The 22,392-nt window shown below is 34.3% G+C and overlaps 1 protein-coding gene across 4 annotated transcripts in view; it reads right to left on the reverse strand.

Moving 5' to 3' along the window:
- Positions 1–22,392, reverse strand: part of NLGN1 (neuroligin 1) — a gene marked incomplete at both ends in the record, with an annotated part of 709,231 nt that overhangs the window by 486,845 nt on the left and 199,994 nt on the right. The window contains one exon of one of the 4 annotated variants that reach the window (XM_079704457.1): positions 2,480–2,539. The exons of the other annotated variants lie outside the window; for them this stretch is intronic. Coding sequence (XP_079560583.1) covers positions 2,480–2,539 — 60 coding nt within the window. The remainder of the gene's footprint in view (positions 1–2,479; positions 2,540–22,392) is intronic. 4 annotated transcript variants of the gene reach the window in all.

A 22,392-nucleotide genomic window follows, 5' to 3' on the forward strand; every position in this document is an offset into this window, starting at 1 on the left:
GTAGTTTATCAAGTAGCTTAAGTTTGTTGCTTTATCTAATAATGCTGATTCAAGATCTGAAACAAATTAAATGTGAAAATCAGCATCGGTTTTCATTCACCCTCACATCAACAGAAAAATTTTCAAACAAATTCAACGGAAGATGCTCAGACTTTTCTATGAAGATTTTTAACTGGAGGGTATTTGAATTTATCCTTCTTGTCTTCTAAACAATTACCCAAATAACACAGAGGAATAGACAGAACTTGAATTTAACTGCTTTGACCCTACACTTTTGTGCATTTAAATATATTTATTGATTTGATAACTCTTATGACCACTGGCTTAGTACGTAACCTAAATACTACCTGCCAATTTAAGTAGGGGTTTAGGAGATTTTTAATGGCTATTTAAAAATGTTACATGTGCTTCAAAATAGGTCTCTGAGATATATTCATGTTTATAGGGCTTAGCTCACTGTGGTTGCTCAGAGGTATCATCTGTAAACATGTAAATATCTCACTTGATGCTGTTTTACCAAAAAAAAAAAAAAAAAGTATATTAAATCAGCATTCAAAATATTTTTAAAACAGGAAAATGATGTATACTAACCTTGTGAGTACACACTAAGAATTTAGGAAGTCTTAAGTATTATTTAGATAACAAATGTCTAAGAGTTAAGGATTTTCAGAGGGTTCAACAAATCTCAAAGCTCCCAAGTGGAAGCACTCTTCATAGGGAGAGCACTGGGAACAATAACCCATGTCCTCAAAGTGAATAAATGTCTTTGATGTTTTAATACTTCAGATTTCCAACAACGTTAAAAAAAAATCACAGGGCTTCCCTGGTGGCGCAGTGGTTGGGAGTCCGCCTGCCGATGCAGGGGACGCGGGTTCGTGCCCCGGTCTGGGAGGATCCCACGTGCCGCGGAGCGGCTTGGCCCATGAGCCATGGCCGTTGAGCCTGCGTGTCCGGAGCCTGTGCTCCGCAGCGGGAGAGGCCACAACAGTGAGAGGCCCACATACCGCAAAAAAAAAAAAAAAAAAATCACAATTTGCATTTTGATATTATGTCCATTTTTAGCTATTTAGCATTCAAAATGACAATCTTGTGCAGCTATAATGATTTATTTCAAACATTAATGACTGCATTGTATTTAATCTTTAATCCACTGGTGGTGTTCATGATAAATGAATTTTTAACCAAATGTCATAAATTTCATTTAATCAAAAGAATTCTTAAATGTTATAAAAATATTAACACTCAATATAATTTTAAGCTTTTAATACTTTGCTTCTATAATTTAATTTTCTACTATGAAGTAGTTTATTAAATATATATCTCTTAATGAAAACAGTTAAGGATGCATTCATTCATAGTTTTACCTCATGGAACTAGCGTGTCTACTGACCCGCTTGTGGATTATTTTATTTTGGAAAATCTTTCTTACCATATTATTAATATCTTTATGAGATTTAATTGCTAGGGTTCTGGGAACTATTTTTAAGCCTGAGATTACATTAATTATCTCTATAAGAACCATAACTAGGATGGTATTTAAAAAAAGAACTAATTGGAGCCAAAATGAACTGAAAGAATCAATGGCCCTCTCTAAACAGTCCATTTAATACCAGGTAAAGGTACACAATGGAATGAGAAATGTCAAATCAATCTACTGAGTACTTACATTTACAGAGGATGGTAGAATTGTATGTCATAAGAAAGTTGGAAAGAGAAACGAATTTTGTTATTAGTACAGTAGGAAAAACATTATTACTTATAGTTGGCAACAATTTGAAATTCAGAATATTTTCATTTGCCAATCTCAAAATTACATGCCTTTGAAATTAAGGGATATCCATCTAATCTTCTCAGAGTACTTAAGTGGTTGCATAATGTTTACTACAGTTATCTAAATAGGTGTAATATCCCTCATATCTATATGATTTCATTTATTTATGTGATATTTAAGCACATCAACAGAAAACAGTATTTTTTTAATCTAAATTATATTGCTCAAGAAACACTTTATATCAGCCTTTAGCTTGTCCTTCATTTCATTGGGTGTGGGTTTTTTTAAACAAATATCGAATGTAAAAATGAAACATTTAGATATTGGGTAAAATATTTACATAGATTAGAAAACATGCAAAATGGGTACAGAGGGACTACAGGGGAGAGATTGTTAGTTCAGGGAATATGGACAAGTTTCAGTCAAAACGTGGGATGAAACATATCAAAAGTCAGTTCAAGAAAACAAAAAAAAGCCCCCTTTTTAAAAGGTTGTAATGGTTGGCATCAAAAGCAAAACTTAACACTCATTTTTTAAAAAATTAAAAATGTGTATTTATATGTAACAACAAGCAAGAAGACAAAACACATCAAAAAAGGGAATTAAAAACAACTCTTCAAAAAAAGACAAGAAGTAAAAAAATAGAAAGGGGTGGAAAAAGTGAGTGAGGCCCTTGTCATGCAAATAGATTTGGTGGAAAAAAAATACCTTCATCTTCAGCACCGTCATTATCACCTAAATCATCTGTCTGTTTCTTTGTAAGGGGACCTAGGATTGAGAACGGAGAAATGGAGGGGAAAAAAAAAAAAAAGACAATTCAAGAATAAACAAGACTGAGGGGAAAAAATAAATGTAAATACCAAAATTCTCAAGGATATTTCCAAAAAAGAGTGGGAAAGTGGTTACATCAAAGTTGATTACCTATTTTGTTTAAGAAAAAAAAACACTTTCCCTAAAATATCTCATAGAAGATTTGGTTTGTGAATATGTCCAGCATAAAAAATACGTTACGGTTTGAAACTCAAGTCATAAGCAAAGGAAATGATTTTTTTTTTAAATACCCACTGCATACAAAAAAAGTTAACAGTTTTATTAGATGAAAGAACTTAATTTATTCAGTGTGTTTTCTAATTTGAATTGGAGACAACAATAAAGAAAGTAGGCCAAACTCATTCTTTAATTTGGGACAGTATAATAGCATTAGGGAAAACAGATACCAAAAATTTTAGGTTTCTTTTTTCTTCTGTTTTTTTTTTTGTAAAAGCATTAACACTTAGGTTTTATACATTTTTATATCATACATTTTTCAAAACTGTGACTTTTTAAAATTACTTGTTATTATACAAATATTTCCCCATGTGTTCTCATTAAATATTAACCATGGATTTAAGAAATTTCAACTTGCACAAGTGTATGAATAAATAATCTCATCACTTGGTAGAGCAAAGTTACCACTGTAGAAGTTGGTGTTTAGCAATTAAGGTAGTTACAGAGTCAGGGCTTATATTTCATAATCAATTTAGAAATATAATGGAATTATGTCCTAGTGCAATTCCATGCCCAGTATAATTATTTATAATGGGATCATATTTTAGGATAATAATTGTATTAAAATACTGTGAATGTTTAATAAATGTTTTATTATTCTTAACCACACTAATTTGCTAAGAATAAAGGCACACACCAAAGGGGAAGTCACAGGCCATATGAAAGTAATTTTAAGTGTCACATGATTGACTTATTCAGTGTACAAAAAGCAGGTGAAGCCCTACATTTCTTTTTGTTTCCACAACCATTTAATTTGTATGGCATTTCATAATCCTCATGCAAAAAGCAATCATTACAAACACATAACACTCAAGTTAAAAGACAGACAACCACATAACAGTAAGCAAGAGAATTTTGTCATGCATAAAATAATACTTATAGAAAAAGGAAGAAAAAAAAAGAGGGCTGAAAGTCATATGTTGATTTCAATAATATAAATAGTAAAGAAGCAGGCATTAACTCTAAGCACACTTCATAGGGAAGGATTGTTAAACATTTTGAGAAAGATTTCTAAGTCTTTTCAGCGATTACTATGCATTATGTTTGTAATTCAAAACTATACCTAATATCACAGTCTTCAAAGAATTAAAGAACACCATCCCAGAAAACAGAAGGAAAAAATGAGATATAGGTGAGTTTCGTCAGCTCAGAGAGACAGCCTTGAAAAATAGTAATAACTGGCAAAGATCTAAAGATTGGAAATGGAGAAATTGATGATGTAACTGAAGGGACCCATTGACTACATGATTGTAAGGTCATAGTTTCAAGGCCATTCCAAATACGGACAGAGGAGCTGTACACAGTAAGTTAAATGATATATTTCACAGTCCTGCAAGCAATCATTCCATTAAGAAAAAACCTAGATGAAAGCAATAGTTTATAATTAGCACTCAGTTGCAAGTTCACAGAAATCTACGTCTTGAATATGACCCTGTTTAAATGCAGAAAGTATCCTCAGTATTATTTAATGTTCATGCAACAATGTTGCTGCATTTCTGAAAAGTAAAAGAAATTTAAATTTAAATTTAAAAATTGCTGTATCAGAACTATATTTGAAATAGTTCCAATTTTAAAATATCATGTAAAATATTAGACTTAGAAAATTTTTAATTTTTCTGTAATTACCTAAAGGAGTAAATGGACAAACCTCAACAAAAATATTTTCTTGCATTTTTATTTTCAAGGATACTATATAAAAATTATGGTTTTATTTACTAGTTAATGACACACATTAATTGGTAGTTATTTACTGCTCCCAAAACCACACCTGTTTTCAAATTTTAGTTAAATGACTTAATTTGCTTGACTCTTGGCTATATTGGGAAACTGTTAATGTGAGCTCAAGTTTTTCTTTGTTGAATTGTTAGTTCAATAATTTTTGGAGACAAATGTAAACCTATCACAATTAAATTAAGTGTGGGGCTTTATAAGGTATCTCTCTTGGATGATTATCTTTCTTTCTCCTCCTAGGGTACCCAAGGCAATTTACATGACTCCCTTCTTTGGGAAATCATTCAGGTTCTACAGACAAGAGCCAACAGTTTTACATACTTTGCACACATACAGAATTGTTAGCTCTTGGTCTACATGAGATGGGAGTGTAAAAGAACCTTTATTAACATATGATCTCCCAGTTGTTTGCATGGGAAACATAGTTCTCAGTTGCTATTTGACTCTGGGTCTGCATTAGTAGATAAACCATGGAAATGATACTGTATATACGAGAATTTTTCCGTGAAGGGAATGGTTGAACCAGCCTTTTGCTACATTATTTATTATCACCTTCCCTATTCAGAAAGCTGCATGCCTCTAAATGATGTGGGATAATGATTACATACATACACTATATAGAACATCCTTTACTGTAAGCAAATCGGAAGGGTTAGAAACAGATTACAGATATTGCTTCAGCATCATGAATAGATGAGGGCATCATTACCCTAGGGAAGGATTAAGTCACTCTCCCAGCTAAAGAATCTCATTTATTGAATACTATAGGTTTTATTTAAAACCTTATTATTGGATGATATTAAATTGTTCCCACATTATGGGTTCCAGCAGTATTTTAGTGAGTCAAGCATAGCTGGGTTTTCTTAAAATCAAGAATTTTTTACACATCTGATTTTTTGAAGGTTACCTGGGAAAAAGAGGACTGATAACAGTTTTCCCACCAAAAAAAAAAAAAAATTATAAGAAGAAAGAAAGCAGATTTCCTTTATCTCATGTGCCTAAAGGAACTGAGAATAAATATCTGAGAGGTTTTGCGTTGCAAATTGAGAAACTAACTCAACATTGGTTTCCCTGAGGAAGCCTCAGTGGAGTAAACATACGTTTGTGGATAACAGAAACATCGTTATATAATCTCAAGATTCATTATTCCCAGGCTGGAAAGAAAACCATTGTCTTGATCTCTCTTCTTTCAAGGATATTAGCAACTCTGGCTCATTTTTCTTTTCTTTTAATCTATTACTGTTGATATAATTACTGATGTTAAAAAATTTTAAGTAGAAATAAAATATTGTAAGAGGTAATTGTCATTAATTGTCTTATGAAAATTAGGCAACCACTATTTAGACTATGTATTCCTGAAAGTTGATCAACATGATTTCCCTAAAGGGTAAAACATTTATCCGTCATAATAAATAGCAATCATTATCAACATTCCAACCACAGCTTATGCTTCTTTTAAACTACAGATAGTGCATCTTCAATACCAGCAGTTTAAAGGGGTATCTTAAATCACCAAAATATAAAGCAAATGAGTCCTCTAAAACCTGAGTGTAGAAGTGATTTATCCTATCTTGAAACACTATAGGGTCTGTCCTCCTTGAGGAACTCACACATAACTCTTATTAGAGTTAATAAGAAAGTGGACCTCATGTCTTTTTGAAAGGGAGAGAGAGTAAATACTATATTTTATACCTCCTATGGGCAATAAATAGATTCAGTGGTGAAACAACAGTACTACAAAAGGTAAAGGGACTCCTAACCATGAACTCTGAACTCACTTAAATCTAAAATAGTTCCCTTGCCATTAACTTAAGTATAATTCAAAGTTATCAGCCTTTATAAAAGATGTATGATGCATTCTTACAATTCAGAATCTGACCATAGTGCCTTTTATTTTTTCAAAAAGGAATAAAAATATCAGCATTTCTCTGTAGTTAACTGGAGAATAATTATGAGCTTCGAAATAATTACTATCCACCCACATTAATGCTGCTTTTTATCATTCCCTTTGATGAAAGTCTAATATACTTTAGGTCTCAACTACATTAGAACTGATTATAAATTCCTTCATTACAGGTTCAATTCAGCAGAAATTTTCCGTACTTTGTGTCACACATATCTGCAAAAAAAGGCAAGTAGGTTGAGGGTATCATTAGCTCCTAACTTAGAAAGCTGTCCATGAGAATATGTGTCCTTCTTAAGAGAATATGTCTTTGAAATTTTTAGGATTATTGAGAGCTCCAGGCTCCAGTGAGTCTCATTGTGATAAATGGCGAGCCCTGGCTAATGACACTGCTATACTCTTTCCCTGCCCTCTTTACCCAACAGCCTTTGAGGTAAACTGACTCTGAAGGATTCCTAAGGCAGTTTCCACAGAATGGGAAATTTTAAGGATGTTACCATTGTTGTTCTGGAGCAACTGGAAGCAGGCTAAATCTTTTCAGGGATGTTCTTCGGACAAATTTATTTATAAAACTAAGGTCAAGTATGTAAAAATCTAACTATGTCTGAAGAACATATGGAGGGCAATACCAGAATTCAATTCATTTTAAATAAAAATAGCAGTATATTACTGTATCTGATTTTTTCCCAAACTGATAAACATTAAAATACAATGACTTTAAGAAATCAAATATCACAACAATTGGTGTCATTGCAAAGGTATTAAATTTTACCCATTGAAATTTAGTCGATTTTATATAACTGCAATACACACCTCTTAAGAGTGGAGAAATGTGTGAAAGAAACTGATTTGGAATAATAATTAATTTGATATTACTGTATTACTTAAAGTTATCACCCTTCTTAAACTATCAATTATACAAACATATATCAAAAAATCATGGCTGGAAAATAACTTTCTTTCCTGAAAATTTTTCAATTTAAAAGACAACATCTTTGAATAATGTCATAAATCTACATTATGATAAAATTAAAATGTAATGCAAACAGCTGTGATGAGATATTGGAAGCAAATTTTGGAACAATTGATAGTTTTCAAAGAATCCATACCTGTGCTAATTTTCGTGGCACTAGTATGTCATTCATGACTTTTGAGTATCTTTTAGGTGAGCTGACTATTTAGGCTAGTGGTTCATATGTACACATGCTATGGAAACTGGCATCCAAGGGTATGAAAGCAGCAGGCATGCTTTATGTTTATCTTTGTGTTGGAAGAAAATGCCAGTATGAAGACAAAACATATTCCGTCAGACAGTTCTTTAGAGGAAGAACACAGTAGAAAACATGACTTTTGGGAAAAACAGAATCTGATGTTAAAATCCAGAAAGAGGGGAAGAAAAAATTTTTTGGTCCAGTATACTAAGAAGACCCTATTTATATTTATATGAAAAACAAGTTTTTTCTTCATAAAATTACCTTGATTACAACACTTTGAAGTCAAAAGCAATCCTGTCTAAAATAAAAATTATAGGATCTGGGAAAAATATTTTTAACTAGATAAAAAGTAAGTAAAATAGGCTAATCCCTAATCTGAGCATCACCAAATTTGCACATGCTCATTACTTCTTATATTTGTTTGATTTTTTTTTTAAATGCAGATGCAGTATTTTTATAGCTTGAAGAATGTCAGAATAATGTTCCCTTCCCATCTGGAGCAGCATGGCTGTATGCTATATAAACCCTTCAGTACTTTGTGAAGATACACTCTCCACTGCCCTGTCTTTCCACATATTATCCAGAGATGTACCTGGAGTATGGTGAGGACACAAGTGCTACCAGATGCTCAGCACTATCTCAACAAGGCTGGAACATTGAGATAGCATCAATAGTCCAATCTCCCTGTCACGGCTGCCAGTATTCAGTTATCCAGTCATTCAACAAATGCATATTATGCTAGGTCCTAAGGATACAGTGGGCAAAAAAAGCAAGACACTTGCCCGCATGAAAATTAATTTTGTTGGAGAAAGAAACACTAAACAAATAATCACACACATAAACACAGACAAAATTGTGTTAAGTATATTAAGTCTTGATGTTACCAGAGGTTATACAAAGGGAACTGGTTGAGCCCAGGCAGTCTTCATTGAATGAGTGCAATGTAGCCTGAAGAGTGAAGGATAAGTGAGTACTAAGCAGAAAAAGAGGCTGCAGATGGGTAGGTAGGGTGTGAAGAAGATGCCAGACAGAAAACAATGACGTGTGCAAAGGCTTAAAATGAGAGGGAGCCTGAAGGTCACTGTGGCTGCCATATGGGGAGTAGAAGACAGAGTAGTGCATGGTGAGAATGAAGAGATAGACAGGCATCATTCAGAGCATGCAGCTCCTCTAGCCTAGGGATTTTTGTCTTAATCCTAAAAGCAATAGGAAGCCATTTAAAAGGTTTAAGCACAGACTGATAAACTCTGCCCTATCTGGATCTTAAACAGAAAATTAGAAATAGGCAAAGTCATTCAAAGAAATATGGCAGAAGATATTTTATACAGAGGTTTTGTGTTATATTTTTATCAGATGAGAATAGATTTATTAGAAGAAATTAGATCAGGAAAAAGAACCTACAATGTCTTATTCTATTTTTGTTTGCAAATAAAATGAATGTCACCAAAATGTAAAATCTAAGACTCCAGTATATCTGAGATTTTATAAATATTTTAAAGTTTCTTATTAAACACATATTTAGATCTATTTTGCCTGGGAATTAACATATCTTAACTATTCTTATATTCGTAGAAAAATATAGTCCACAAGCTATTTCTGCTTGGATATCTCACTCCCATCTCAGTATAACAGGGATGCCCAGCATGTCCACCTCAAAACCAGTTTTACCTCCCAACACAGGTTTGCTTTCATAGGTATAACCCTTCCCTCTGTTTCTAAACTATAAAAGTGGAAATAATCTTGAATCATTCTTTCTTACTCCCTTTTGCCTTAGCCAGATTTCATAAATTTTCCAAGAGAAATTTTGTTCTTGTCACCCTCTCCCCAAACTGTCTATTTTTAGCCTGGTCTGTGGCCACAGTTACCATATGCCTGAATTATTACAGTAGTCTTGTAGTTGCTCCCATGATCATCCAGACTCTAGACTGTCTCTCAAGCCATTTTGTATTCTATACATTTTTGAAGTAGTAGATTGTAATAGTGGTGAACCCAAAGAGAAAAGGATTTAATAATCATCATCAGCTAAAATGTACACACATTCAACTCCTTCTAAGACTAAAACTGAAAGCACTCCAAGGGAATGGGAATGCAAAAGTATATACAACAATCTTGTACTGTGAGATTTAAAATAGCTATAAGGACAGATGAAAACTAAATATAGTTTAGCACTCATTTTGATGTTTTAGAAATTCATGAGCAAAAATAAGATTTTTTAAATTCAAAATGGAAACAAATCATGTAACATATTTTTTAAAATGTAGTTCAGATTAGTGTTCATTAAACACCACCTTCATTGTTTCACTACTCTATTTAAAAACCTTTACTATCTCCTTATTCTGTATTATCTTAGACTAAATGTCCCAGACTGATCCATAAGACCCTCTTTATTGTTTCCAGATTTTATCTTTTCATTCCACTGAAAAGATACAAAATACATCGTATCTGAATTCTAACAAACGTTTAAAGAAGAGCTAATACCAATTCTTTGTAAACTCTTCCAAAAAATAGAAGATGAGGGAGTGCTTCAAGATTCATATTATGAGGCCAGCATTACTCTGATATGAAAGCCAGCTAAACACACTACAAGAAAAGAAAATTACAAGCAATATCCCTGATGAACACAGAAGCAAAAATCCTGAAGAAAATGTTAGCAAACCAAATTCATTACAAATACATTATCATTCAAATACATGAATGGAGTCATATGCCATGATTGAATGGCATTTATTCCAGGGATGCAAGGATGGTTCAACACTTGCAAATCAATGTGAAAACGCCACATTAATAAAATGAAGGATAAAAATCAAGGATCATTGATTAGGAAAAGCATTTGGAAAAATTCAACATCTTTTCATAAAAAAAAAAAAACTCTTTCAACAAACTCTGTATAGAGGGAAGGTATCTCAACTTAATAAGGGTCATATATGACAGACGAATGTAAAGCTGAAATCATATTCAATGGTGAAATGCTGAAAGCTTTTCCTCTAAGATCAGAAACCAGAAAAGGAAGCTCACTTTCACCACTTTTTCTCAACATAGTACTGGAAGTCCTATCCAAAAGAATTAGGCAAGAAGAAGAAATGAAATGTATCCATCAGACAGGAAGAAGCAAAATTGTCTCTATTTGCAGATGATCTGATATTATATATAGAACTTTTTAAAGATTCCACCAAAAAGAACTGTTAAAACTAATAAACTATTTCAGTAAAGTTGCAGGATACAAAATCAATATACAAAAATCAGCTGTGTTTGTATAACAATGAAATATCAGAAAGAGAATTTATGAAAACAATCCCAATTGTAATGCCATCAAAAAGATTAAAATTCTTAAGAATAGATTTAACCAAGGAGGCAAAATATTTGTACACTGAAAATTATGAGACATTGATGAAGGAAACTGAAGAGGACACAAATAAATGGAAAGATATTCCATGTTCACAAGTTGAAAGAATTAATATTGTTAAAATGCCCATACTACCCAAAGGGATCTACAGATTCAGTGCAATCCTTATCAAAATTCTGGTGACATTCTTCACAGAAATAGAACAAGTAATCTTAAAATTTGTATGGAACCCACAAGGTTCCAAATAGCCCAAGCAATTTTGAGAAAGAAGAACAAAGCTAGAGGCATCACACATCCTGATTACAAACTATATTACAGAGTTATAGAAATCAGAACAGTATGGTCAATAAACCCATGCATATATGGTCAATTAATTTTCAAAAAAGAAGCCAAGAATATACAATGGGGAAATGATAGTTTCTTTAATAAATGGTGTTGGGAAAACTGGACAGCCACATGCAAAAGACTGAAACAGAACCCCATCTTACACCGAACACAAAACAACTCATAATGCATTAAAGTCTTGAATATAAAACATTAAAACTCCTAGAAGAAAACCTAGAGGGTGAGCTCCTTAACATTGGTCTTAACATTGGTCTCAATGATGTTCTGAATTTGATACCAAAAGCAACACGACAAAAGCAAAAATAAACAAGTGGGAACACATCAAACTGAAAAGCTCTGCACAGAAAAGGAAACCATCAACAAAATCAAAAGGTAACCTATGGAACTGGAGAAAACATTTGCAAACTACTTATCCAATAGGGGGTTAATACCTTAAAATGCCTAAGGAACATGTTTGACTCTGTAGGAAAAAACACAATTTAAAAATTCAGGACCTGAATATATATTTTTCCAAAGAAGACCTCCAAATGATAAACAGCTACATGAAAAGGTGTTCAGCATCACTAATCATCAGGTAAATGTAAGTCAAAACTACAATTAGATATCACCTCACATCTCTTAAGATGGTTCTTATCAAAAAGACAAGAGATTGGGCTTCCCTGGTGGCACAGTTGTTGAGAGTCCACCTGCCAATGCAGGGGACACAGGTTCATGCCCCGGTCCAGGAAGATTCCACATGCCGTGGAGTGGCTGGGCCCGTGAGCCATGGCCACTGAGCCTGCGCATCCGGAGCCTGTGCTCCACAATGGGAGAGGCCACAACAGTGAGAAGCCCGCGGACCACCAAAAAGAAAAAAAAAAAAAAAGACAAGAGATAACAAATGCTGGAGAGGATGTGGAGAAAAGCGAACACCTGTACACTGTCGGTGGCAATGCAAACTGGTACAGCCAATATAGAAACAGTATGGAGGTTTCTCAAGAAGTTAAAGATTGAAATACCATATGATTTAGCAATCCCACTTCTAAGTATATACCCAAAAGAAATGAAATTATTATCTTAAAGAGATATCTGTACTTCCATATTTATAGCAGCATTATCCACAATAGCCAAAGTGTGGAAACAACCTAAGTGTCCACTGACAGATGAATGGATAAAGAAAATGTAGCATATACATACACAATAAAATATTATTCAGCCTTAGAAAAGAAGGAGATCTCCTCATTTGCAGTAACATGGATGAACCTGGAGGGCATTATGTTAAGTGAAGGAAACCAGACATAGAAAGACAAATAGACAAATACTGCATGGCATCAATTGATATGTGGAACTCATAGAAACATTAGAAAAATAAGTGGTAGGGTCTGGGGAGTGGGGAAAATGGAGAGTGGTTGGTAAAAGGGTAAAAACTTTCAGTTATAAGATGGATAAGGTCTGAGGATCTAAGGCATAACATGGTGACTATAGCTATAGCTGATAACACTGTACTGTATAATTGAAATTTGCTAAGAGAGCAGAACGTAAATGTTCTTACCAAAAATCATATGTGAGGAAAAAACAAACAAACAATAAAAATAGAATACTTCTTTTTCCAGTGTGAGTCTTGTCACTGCTGCACAGAAAAGAGCTCTCACACTAACACCTTGTGTGTTTATACCATAGAGTTAATTCATTAAAGTTCTAATTATAATCAACTCAGAGAGAAGGAAAATAGATGGATAATCATGGGTATCTCCTCTAGAGTAATGTGTACAAATTTTTACACCGAAAAAAAGGAGTACTACTGTGTGTTTCAGCCTCAACTGCTGTCTTCAGGATATGAACTAGAGGTAGTTCTGTACTCCTCAGCAAGACCTGGTTGTGAAAATACCTTAATTCCTCGACCTTACTACATTCTATCTCCAGAAGTGAGATAAATAAATTGAACAAGTAATTATTAAATTCCAGTTATTAAGTTCCTATTATCCAAGTGGGTCTCACCGAGAAATAAGCCAGTGAAGACAAGCCCTCGAATGCTAAAGTCCTGAGGAAGCCAGGTTAGTGATGAGTGTGTGTTCCTGAGATGACTTCTTGAGTTTCCAGTCTCACACATGCCCATCCTTGTTAAACATCTGTGGTTCTCAGTGAAGCAGTTTTATCCTCTTTCTACTCCATGCACTCCTTTCCACATGGGTTGTCTCTCTCTTACCATGCAAGTGGGAATCTGTTGGGGACACAATTCTGTGCTCCTTCTCGCCTGATACAGTAAATGTAAAGCTTACACTAGATACTACAGAAACACTTTTGAATCCAGTGATCATACATGCCCAGATTCATAGGGCAGACACTAGAGCTGGAAGGGACCCTGCTGAGTGACTGACTATCAAATCCTCTCACTTCACAGGTCCTGAAGAAAATAAGAGTGTGAAGTGACTTTGCCTAGCCCCAAAGCTAGTCAAAAGTAGAGCTAGATCTAGATCTCAAGTTTCTTATCTAGTTAGCTCCTTTACAATATGTCACATGGCAATAAATGACAAGCAGAGAAATGGAAAAACTGGGTGTGGAAGTATTTGATGTAGTATAGATCTTTTTTACATAAACCACAAACCAATAGACCTACCATAATTATATAACAACTATAAAGCCATTAATATTCCCCTAATCAGCATTTTATTTAGAAATCATAGAAATGTCTTTAAATGGAAAATGAGAAAAATATCAAAAACAAGCCAACAGATTAGGAAGGACAAAGATCATAGGGTTTAAACCAAATAAGTAATACAAGTCAAGAGGAACAGTTTCCCAGTAGTGCATATTATTAAACTGAATTGTTTATGGAATAATTTAAGTGTGGACAAATTAAAGTCAACCTAACTTAAAAGAAGAACAAGAATAGCTAGGGCTAAGGTATGGCCATATAGGCCAATGAAATAGTGAAATTCTTGCACAGATTAGGAAATTACTTTTGCCCAGAACCCTGTACTCTAGGACCTAAGATGCTTTGGCTTTAGCCCCTTCCCCAGATGTCCTCACTGCAGCAGGTTTAAGAAACTAAAGGGTTCATGCCTGGCATAGCAGGGGGCTCCTAGCACCTAGCCACATTGCTAGGCTGATATTCTTTCTAACTAAACAATTTGTATTTTTAATATTACCTCTGGATTAATCTCAAAGACATTTCCAAACCCAGAAGTCTATGACTCTAAAATGTATTCCCTAAAATATATATTAATACTTCTTGATAGTGTCACTACGTTGTAATGGGTTTAGAGATATATATATATACCTCCAAACATATATATATATATATATATATATATATATATATATATATATATAGGTTTGGATCCTGACTCATTCATGTTTGGGCATGTTTTTTTAACTTCATAGATTCTTAGTAGCACAATGCTAACCCCCCTAAAAATATTGTTGTAATAATTATAAATGGCTAGGAAACGGCTTAACATAGAGAAGTTTGGTTAAATTTTTGTCTGTCTTTCACTTCTCTCCTATCCATTGCCTCAAACCAAATTCTTAATATGCACACACACACACACACACACGCACACACACTCACACATATACCTCCTATCATATCATGTACTAAAGAAAAAAGACTTAGAATTAGGTCATCCGTACTCAGCCATCTACTAGTTATGTGACTTTTGTAATGTTTTTACCCTCTGTATTACTGTTTCTTCAAATGTAAATTTGGACAATGCCCACGGAACAGAACAGAACAGAATCCAGAAAGATTATATTAAAGTACTTCTTCACCCAAGAACAATTTCCTTATTAGCTACACATAGCTCCATATTTTGACAATGACCATCTGGCAGAAATAGTTTTCTGGATGAGTCATCAACTGAGTGTTTATCTTGTGTCTAACACATAATGGAATTTCATATAAGTTTAATAGGCTAAGCCAAGAAATACAGCATAGTGATTAAAAGTAGAGGTTCCAGAATTATGCTACCTGGTTTCAAATCCTGCCTCTGCTACTTAAAATCTCTGTGATCTTAATTTCTCTATTTCTCCATTTCTTGGTTTTTAAAATAAAGATATTAATAATGTTACTACCTATGGAGGTGTAATAAGAACTAAATTAGTCAATATACCAAATTGCTTACTTGATGCAATGTAAATGGTCAATCAAAATCTTAGCTATTGTAATGAAGTGGGTGGTATTATCTTCATTTAATAGTTTGGGAAATAGAGATGAATAAACTTTTTTAAGAAAACATGCTATACTAACCACTCCACAGGGATTATCTCACTGACTCCTCACAACTATTCCAAATCCCAGGATTATTATTATTCCATTTACAGGTGAGTTGGAAGGGGAGTCTAGGGCTTAGAAAAATGACAAATTTGTCCAGTATCTTTTTTCTAATAAGTAGGGAGCCAGGATGTGAAGCCAGATCTGTATTGTTCTGGAATTCATACCATCAGGATTATTCTGTACCCCTGCGGAATATCACAAAAATGTCATAAAATTGCTTTCAGGGAGATCAATAGACTAGCAGTCAAAATCTAAGGGTGTCTCATTGGGAGACATATATATATATCTGAGACTCCCAACCCACTCAGAGTAGACTCTGCTGCTAATTTATTATATGGCATTAGGTGCATTAAAATGATGAAGAAAACAGTAAATGAATCAATTACAAATGTGGGAAAGTGGAAGATAAGATGTGCTGAGTAATTCTTCTATGCTATAGGGAAAGAGAAACAGGGTTGTATACACAGGATTAAAACAATAAAGACATATGTGACTACTGTGCTCTGCAGAAGGAATGGGTCTCATAGATGTCTTGTCCCTAACAGAGACGCTAAGTAAGCAGCAAATTAGCTTCATGCAAGCAAGGCAGCCTGGAAGAAGGCAGGAAGCATGATCTATTTAAATGTAGAACATCACATTTGAACCTGAGTCTGTTACTTCGTCCCAGCGGTATGGATCCCACAGGCACACTAGGGCCCAGATGGTGACGCTGTAAGGCAACTGCGCTCACAGTAAGTACCCAGAGGAATTAGCGGCATGAGATGGATCATCTCAAAATGACAGCTGCCAGGTTCTGTAGTGAAAGAGCGCAAATTAGTAACAAAAGGCCTGGGTTCTACGTTGAACTCTGCCACTTAACTAGGTGATAATCTGTGTGACATTGTTCAAGTTACTACACATCTCTAAGCCTCCCTTTCTTTAGCTGTAAAAAGGAGAAGACACTGCCTTCTAGCCACCTCAGGAGATTATTGTAGAATCAAATAAGATGATGTTTCCGAACATATTGTGAAAGACTTTTCACATGTAACGTGGGAGCTTTGTATTATTGGAATTAAGTGAAGTGGAAATAGTGGGGACTACCAGTTACAAAGGTCATGGCTATGACACAAAGAACTGACTGCATCACATGTTCAAAAGAAGAGTATTTGTATTATCTTAAAGAAGAAAGTCCATGTATACTTAAAACAATTTTTTAAAAATTAAAAGCCCCTTGCTTCCTATTACATGCCTATTAATAACACAAGTTCTGGAATCAGATATCCTGTTGTTGCACCCTGGCTGCACTATCCTACCTGTTATCAGACCTTAGGCAAGTTACTTGATAACTCTGGCCCTTGATTTAACCATCTGTTAATTGGGAATAGAAATAACACCAAGCTCATACATTAAATGTAGTAATATATGTGGAGCTCTTAGACCAGTCTCTGGAACATTTTAAGGACACACTAAATATTAAGAATTATTTATTAATAAAACACAGTAAATGAAACATTAAAAAACTAGATTGATACTAGAACAACTGCATGAGAAAAAAAGGTATTTTATGGTATCCTTATAAAAGTAAAGATTCCAAATATATTTAATAAAACCATTACCCATTTAATATTTAGTCATTATAGATTTGAAAATGATTACCAGCAAATGAGGATTAAAAAGTACTTTTTCATTTTTGGTAAAATGTCAGGTCTGAGTTTGTAGCATTAGGGAAAAAAAAGAGAAAATTTATAAGCAAAATGTCATAGCAATTCTTTATTTCCATTGTAATAATACTCATCAAGAAGTGAGTTCAGGTGTGGGACAAGCTAGCATTCTCATACTTTATCCAGTTAAGATGTCAAAAATTTTTGCGGAAAGGTTAAGAATGATCTTCTGGATGAAATTATGCTTTTAAATTATTTGAATATTAAAATATTATTGTTAATTATATTACCAACTTGGATGTTCTAGCTTTATTTTTATAATGTGTAGCATTGCTTAAAAGGTGAAATCGCATTGTAAGAAGCGACTGTTTGAGGGTAACCTCACTCACAATGTGCCTTTAAGACACTCAGCTTAAGAATATCTGTAATAGATGCAGAGAACAAACGTATGGACACCAAGGGGAGAAAACGGCAGGGGGGTGGGAGTATGTGATGAATTGGGTGATTGGGATTGACATGTATACACTGATGTGTATAAAATTGATGACTAATAAAAACCTGCTGTATAAAAAAATAAATAAAATTAAATTTAAAAAAAAGAATATCTGTAATAGGAAGCATGACCACTGAAAGCTTGCATTCTGTCTTGTGCATGAACTGTATTTTGGGAAACCCATGAGCAAAATTAACGTATCTGATCTTCAAAATATAAACATGCCATTTTAAAAGAGGCTTATCTCTCAAGTATTTAATGGTTACTGGATTATAAGAATCAATATAGGATAAGAGGTCCCATGCTTTATTGATTTCTCCTTCCTCTCATTTTCATTCTTCCCTTTAAGCCATTAAAATGCCTCGAATCAAGACACTTTCTGTAAGATAGTTCACAGTAATAATATTTATCAAAGACAACATGTTTAATAACTTATATTTTTCTACTGGCAGTCAAGATTGCCTTTGAAGAAAAAAAAAATCTTACCCATATAAATATAAACACTTTTATATTTAGTCTCCAGTATTTTTACAATGAAAACAGAAAGCACATTTTTCAAATATATGGAAATCACCTTTGATTTTGTGAAATATTTCACATTTAGTTAAACAGCCATGTCACAAATATCACAGAATTTTTATTTTAATATAGAAAGCTCAAAACAGCTGTATTAAAATTTAAAGCAATAAAAAATATGCAGTTGACTTCAAACAAGAGATGTGTTTCAAAAATTTGCACATGAATCAATGTTTGTAAATTTTAAAGACACTAAGAGACACTGCATTGAACACCCTGTGGTGAATTATTTGGATAAATAAATCCCTTTTATAAGAGAAAAATCACTCCAATGTGAGTTTTCTAAGTTACCATTCCTATGTATTTTTCCTTTGAATAGGATTACATCTGTATTTATTTAGTATTAAAACTCACCTTTTCTGGAACATGTTAAGAAACAGTATCTAATATTTTAATTGCATAGAATCGGAGTTCATTTACCCTTTGTGATTCACCTGAAAATAACTTTTCATTGAGAATGAATGAGTTTCAACACTATTTTGTTGGAATGGTGTAGAAATCTGTAGGCAACTTAATTGTTCTGGATATTACTTATTAAGCAGAAGGGCAGTGAAGAAATTCACAAGAGAACAGGAACATAAAAAGACTAAAATGGTTCATCATTTTAAAAAAGGAAGAAAGAAAACTTAACAGATAGAGATATTCAGGACAATTTCATTGCACAAGATTCACAGTTGGAATATTTTCCCACATTGTCCTTCATCTGTATCTGAACATATCTTTCAGAATTAATCCCTGTAAGAAAATCAATATAATTTAGTTCTCCAGATAGTGCTTCTCCAACATGTGTGGATAAAAAATACCTAGGGAGCTTATTAAAAATGACAATTCTTACTTCCCCTTCCCCCTGAGATTGGTCAGGGTTCAGTCTAGAATTCAACAATTAAATGATAAATAAGGTCCCTGGGCCATACTTTGAGGAAAACTTGGGTTCTAGACCCTTTTCCTATTTGGGGAATCTTGACTCTTTTTCTGTTTTAACTCTCAACGTGGAGTAAAATGAAAAGCTGTACATAAATATATGAAACTGACCAAGTTGTGTACATGTTTGGCTATGGCACACATCAGCTGGAAATGCCTGTGTGACTGCAAACTGAAGGCCAATGGTGCCTTCTGTTTGAGAAGACAATGCCCAGAAGAAACAGAGTTGCCCACTCCCCAAAAAAGCTGTATTTCATGGGAATATTTAAATAGGTAGATAAGTAAATAGATATATATACAGATAGATTGTGTGTGTGTGTGTACATATATATATATATATACATATACACATATATATATATATATATATCTCCATGTAAACATGTATGTGCCATTAAAAGTACTAAGTAGGGCTATTCCTTTGCTTTCATATTTATGTCTAGTCAAAAAATAATCTTTACCTCAAAATATTTTACACTATATTGGTATGAATAAATAAAATTTATTTAATACTGATAATATTTTTGATTCTTTGGGGTTCACCTATTAGTAAGAATATCCACTTTACTATTGTACATAATATAGGAAAAAATGCTATGTAGGAAATCCTAAATAGGAAAATGTCATTTTTAGACAAAACAATGACCCCAACCTGAAGCAGTTCAGAACTTTCCTTTAGGATAATTAAGGCGTGTAATGTAAGGAAGATGTGAAAATTGTCAAGAAATATCCAAGGGGGATAAACATCAAAGAGTGAGAGAAACTTGTTCCCTAGAACATAATGAAATAAACAGAAATATAAAAATGTAATAAGAACAGAGCACAGTGATCCAAGGGTGGTGGCACCATCTGTGGCCTGGGAAACGAGGAATTCTTGGCCCTCTGCCTGAAGCAGGAGCCAGGGAAGCAGGCAAACTTTGGAACAATTATTATATTAAGAACTAAACTCTTATTCTCTTTGTCTACAGGCTATGGGTATCTACGTCTCTCCCCCCTGTTTATGTGTGTGCCTATCTTTGTGTGCATGAATGTTACATCTGTCTCTCTGTGTGTTATTTCTCTGTATGTGAAGGTGTGTGAATTTTTCTGTCTAGTTAAGTGCATGTTTCATTCTTGTGGAGTTACATGTCACCACTTTTTTTGTGTGTCTAAATGGCTCTGAATGTATGAGACTCTGCCCAATTATATCTTGCTGCTTATTTGCCTGCTTCGTTCTGCCGTGTGTATCTCTCTGATCAGGCACGTGCTTTTTTCTATCTGTTGTATATATTTCCCCGTGTGTCCATTTATGAGTCTCTCTTTTGCTGCTTCTGAATGTCTTTGACACTCTGTGTCCCATTCTATCTGTATCTTTGTGTATTTCTCCCTGTGAGCCTCCCGGATCCATCTCACTGTATCTCTGCAGTGGTTGTCTCTGAGTTTGTGTTTCTGAGGGCATGTATCTCTGTTTATGCATTTTTCCCTGTATGTATCTCCCTTTCTCTCTCTTTCTTTCTGCGCCTGTGGGTATAGTTTGTGGGTCTTGCTTGTTTGCTCCCATTTATGTGGGCATCACTGAGTGGGTGTCTCAGTGTGTCCACTTTTCTCTATATGTCTCTCTGTTGAGCATGCTTGTGGGACAGTAGGCAGACAAGAGAAGATCCCATGATACATACCCTCTCTCAGAACCGGTCTGTCAGTGAAAAGACTTAAAGAAATTATCTAGCCCTTTATTGCCTCTAGACAGGCCTACAGCTAACATATGCTATGGAGGGATGTTAATATTCATCTTCCTTGCCTTTTCAAATACATTCTGTTGACACTCAAGTTTTACATTTAGAATATCTATTCTGTGATCTAAATATCTCTAAGCCCTATTTCCTCAAGAGCAAATATATGGGTAAAAGCAACTTTTTGTAGGGTTGGTGTGAAAATTACAGATGTAAACTTCCTAGTATACTACCTGGGACATAGGTGATGCTCCATAAATTCTATCACTATTACCAGGGCATATTTCTAGGCTAAAATTTTGTTGAAAAGTTAAATTCCTCTAAGGGAAACTGCTATATAATCAAATATTTTAAAGAGAGATGATTTCATGCAATGTCCCTACCTTTAAAAAATACAGCTAGGGGCTTCCCTAGTGGCGCAGTGTTTGAGAGCCCGCCTGCCCATGTAGGGGACGTGGGTTCGTGCCCCGGTCTGGGAAGATCCCACATGCTGTGGAGCGGCTGGGCCCGTGAGCCATGGCCGCTGAGCCTGCGCGTCTGGAGCCTGTGCTCTGCAACGGGAGAGGCCACAACAGTGAGAGGCCCACGTACTGCAAAAAATAAAATACAGCTAGGAGAACATTACGAAAGGGACCTCTTCAAAGAAATATTATGACAACTTTTTGGGTGGAAAATATACTAGAAGATATATTTCCATTCTTTCAGTGGCCTATGGCACTAATCCGGTAGCTCTAGATTATGCACAGTCTTAGATCAATTAAAATACAACCCAAATGACATCTAGGGCATGAGATAGTCTACTGCAGCCTCTTCATCTGAAGCAGGTGAGGACATTGAGGCCAGGGAGACTGAGAGTCTCAGTAACTTGTCCTAAGTTACAGGCTACAGTGACATATGTGCTACAAAAACCCATTCCCTTCAGGTTTATAGTCCGTGCTGTTTGCAATGCATTTTGCTACATCCACTATGAATTTCAATTTTTTTTCATGTGGTGTATCTTTTAAATATATAATTCATTCACAAAGTTGAAAAATTAAATCAATAAATATCAAAGTACATTGAAAAGTCATAGTCCCATCTCATCCACCCCTAACTCCCCTGTTCCTGCCTTTTATTCCCAATCCTATAAGTAACTACTCTTCAGTTTTGTGTGTGTCCTTTCTGTGTCCTTCATGCAAATTCAAGGAAATTACTTATACAGATAGAAGCAATTATTAACTATATGTATTTTTCTTTTTACTCTTTTTTACATAAAGAATGATATCCTAAATTCACTGTTTTGCTCCTTGCTTTTTTTTACTTAATGATATATCCGGGAGATCTTTCTATACCAGTAAATGTAAAACTTCCTCATCTTTTTTTTACAGTTGCATAGTGATTTTAGATTTTTGAAAAGAAATCTAATTAGTTGTGAATACTTAAACCAAAGAAGGGGGGAATGAAG

The sequence above is a fragment of the Hyperoodon ampullatus genome, assembly GCF_949752795.1.
Source record: "Hyperoodon ampullatus genome assembly, chromosome: 5".
Lineage (NCBI taxonomy): Eukaryota > Metazoa > Chordata > Mammalia > Artiodactyla > Ziphiidae > Hyperoodon > Hyperoodon ampullatus.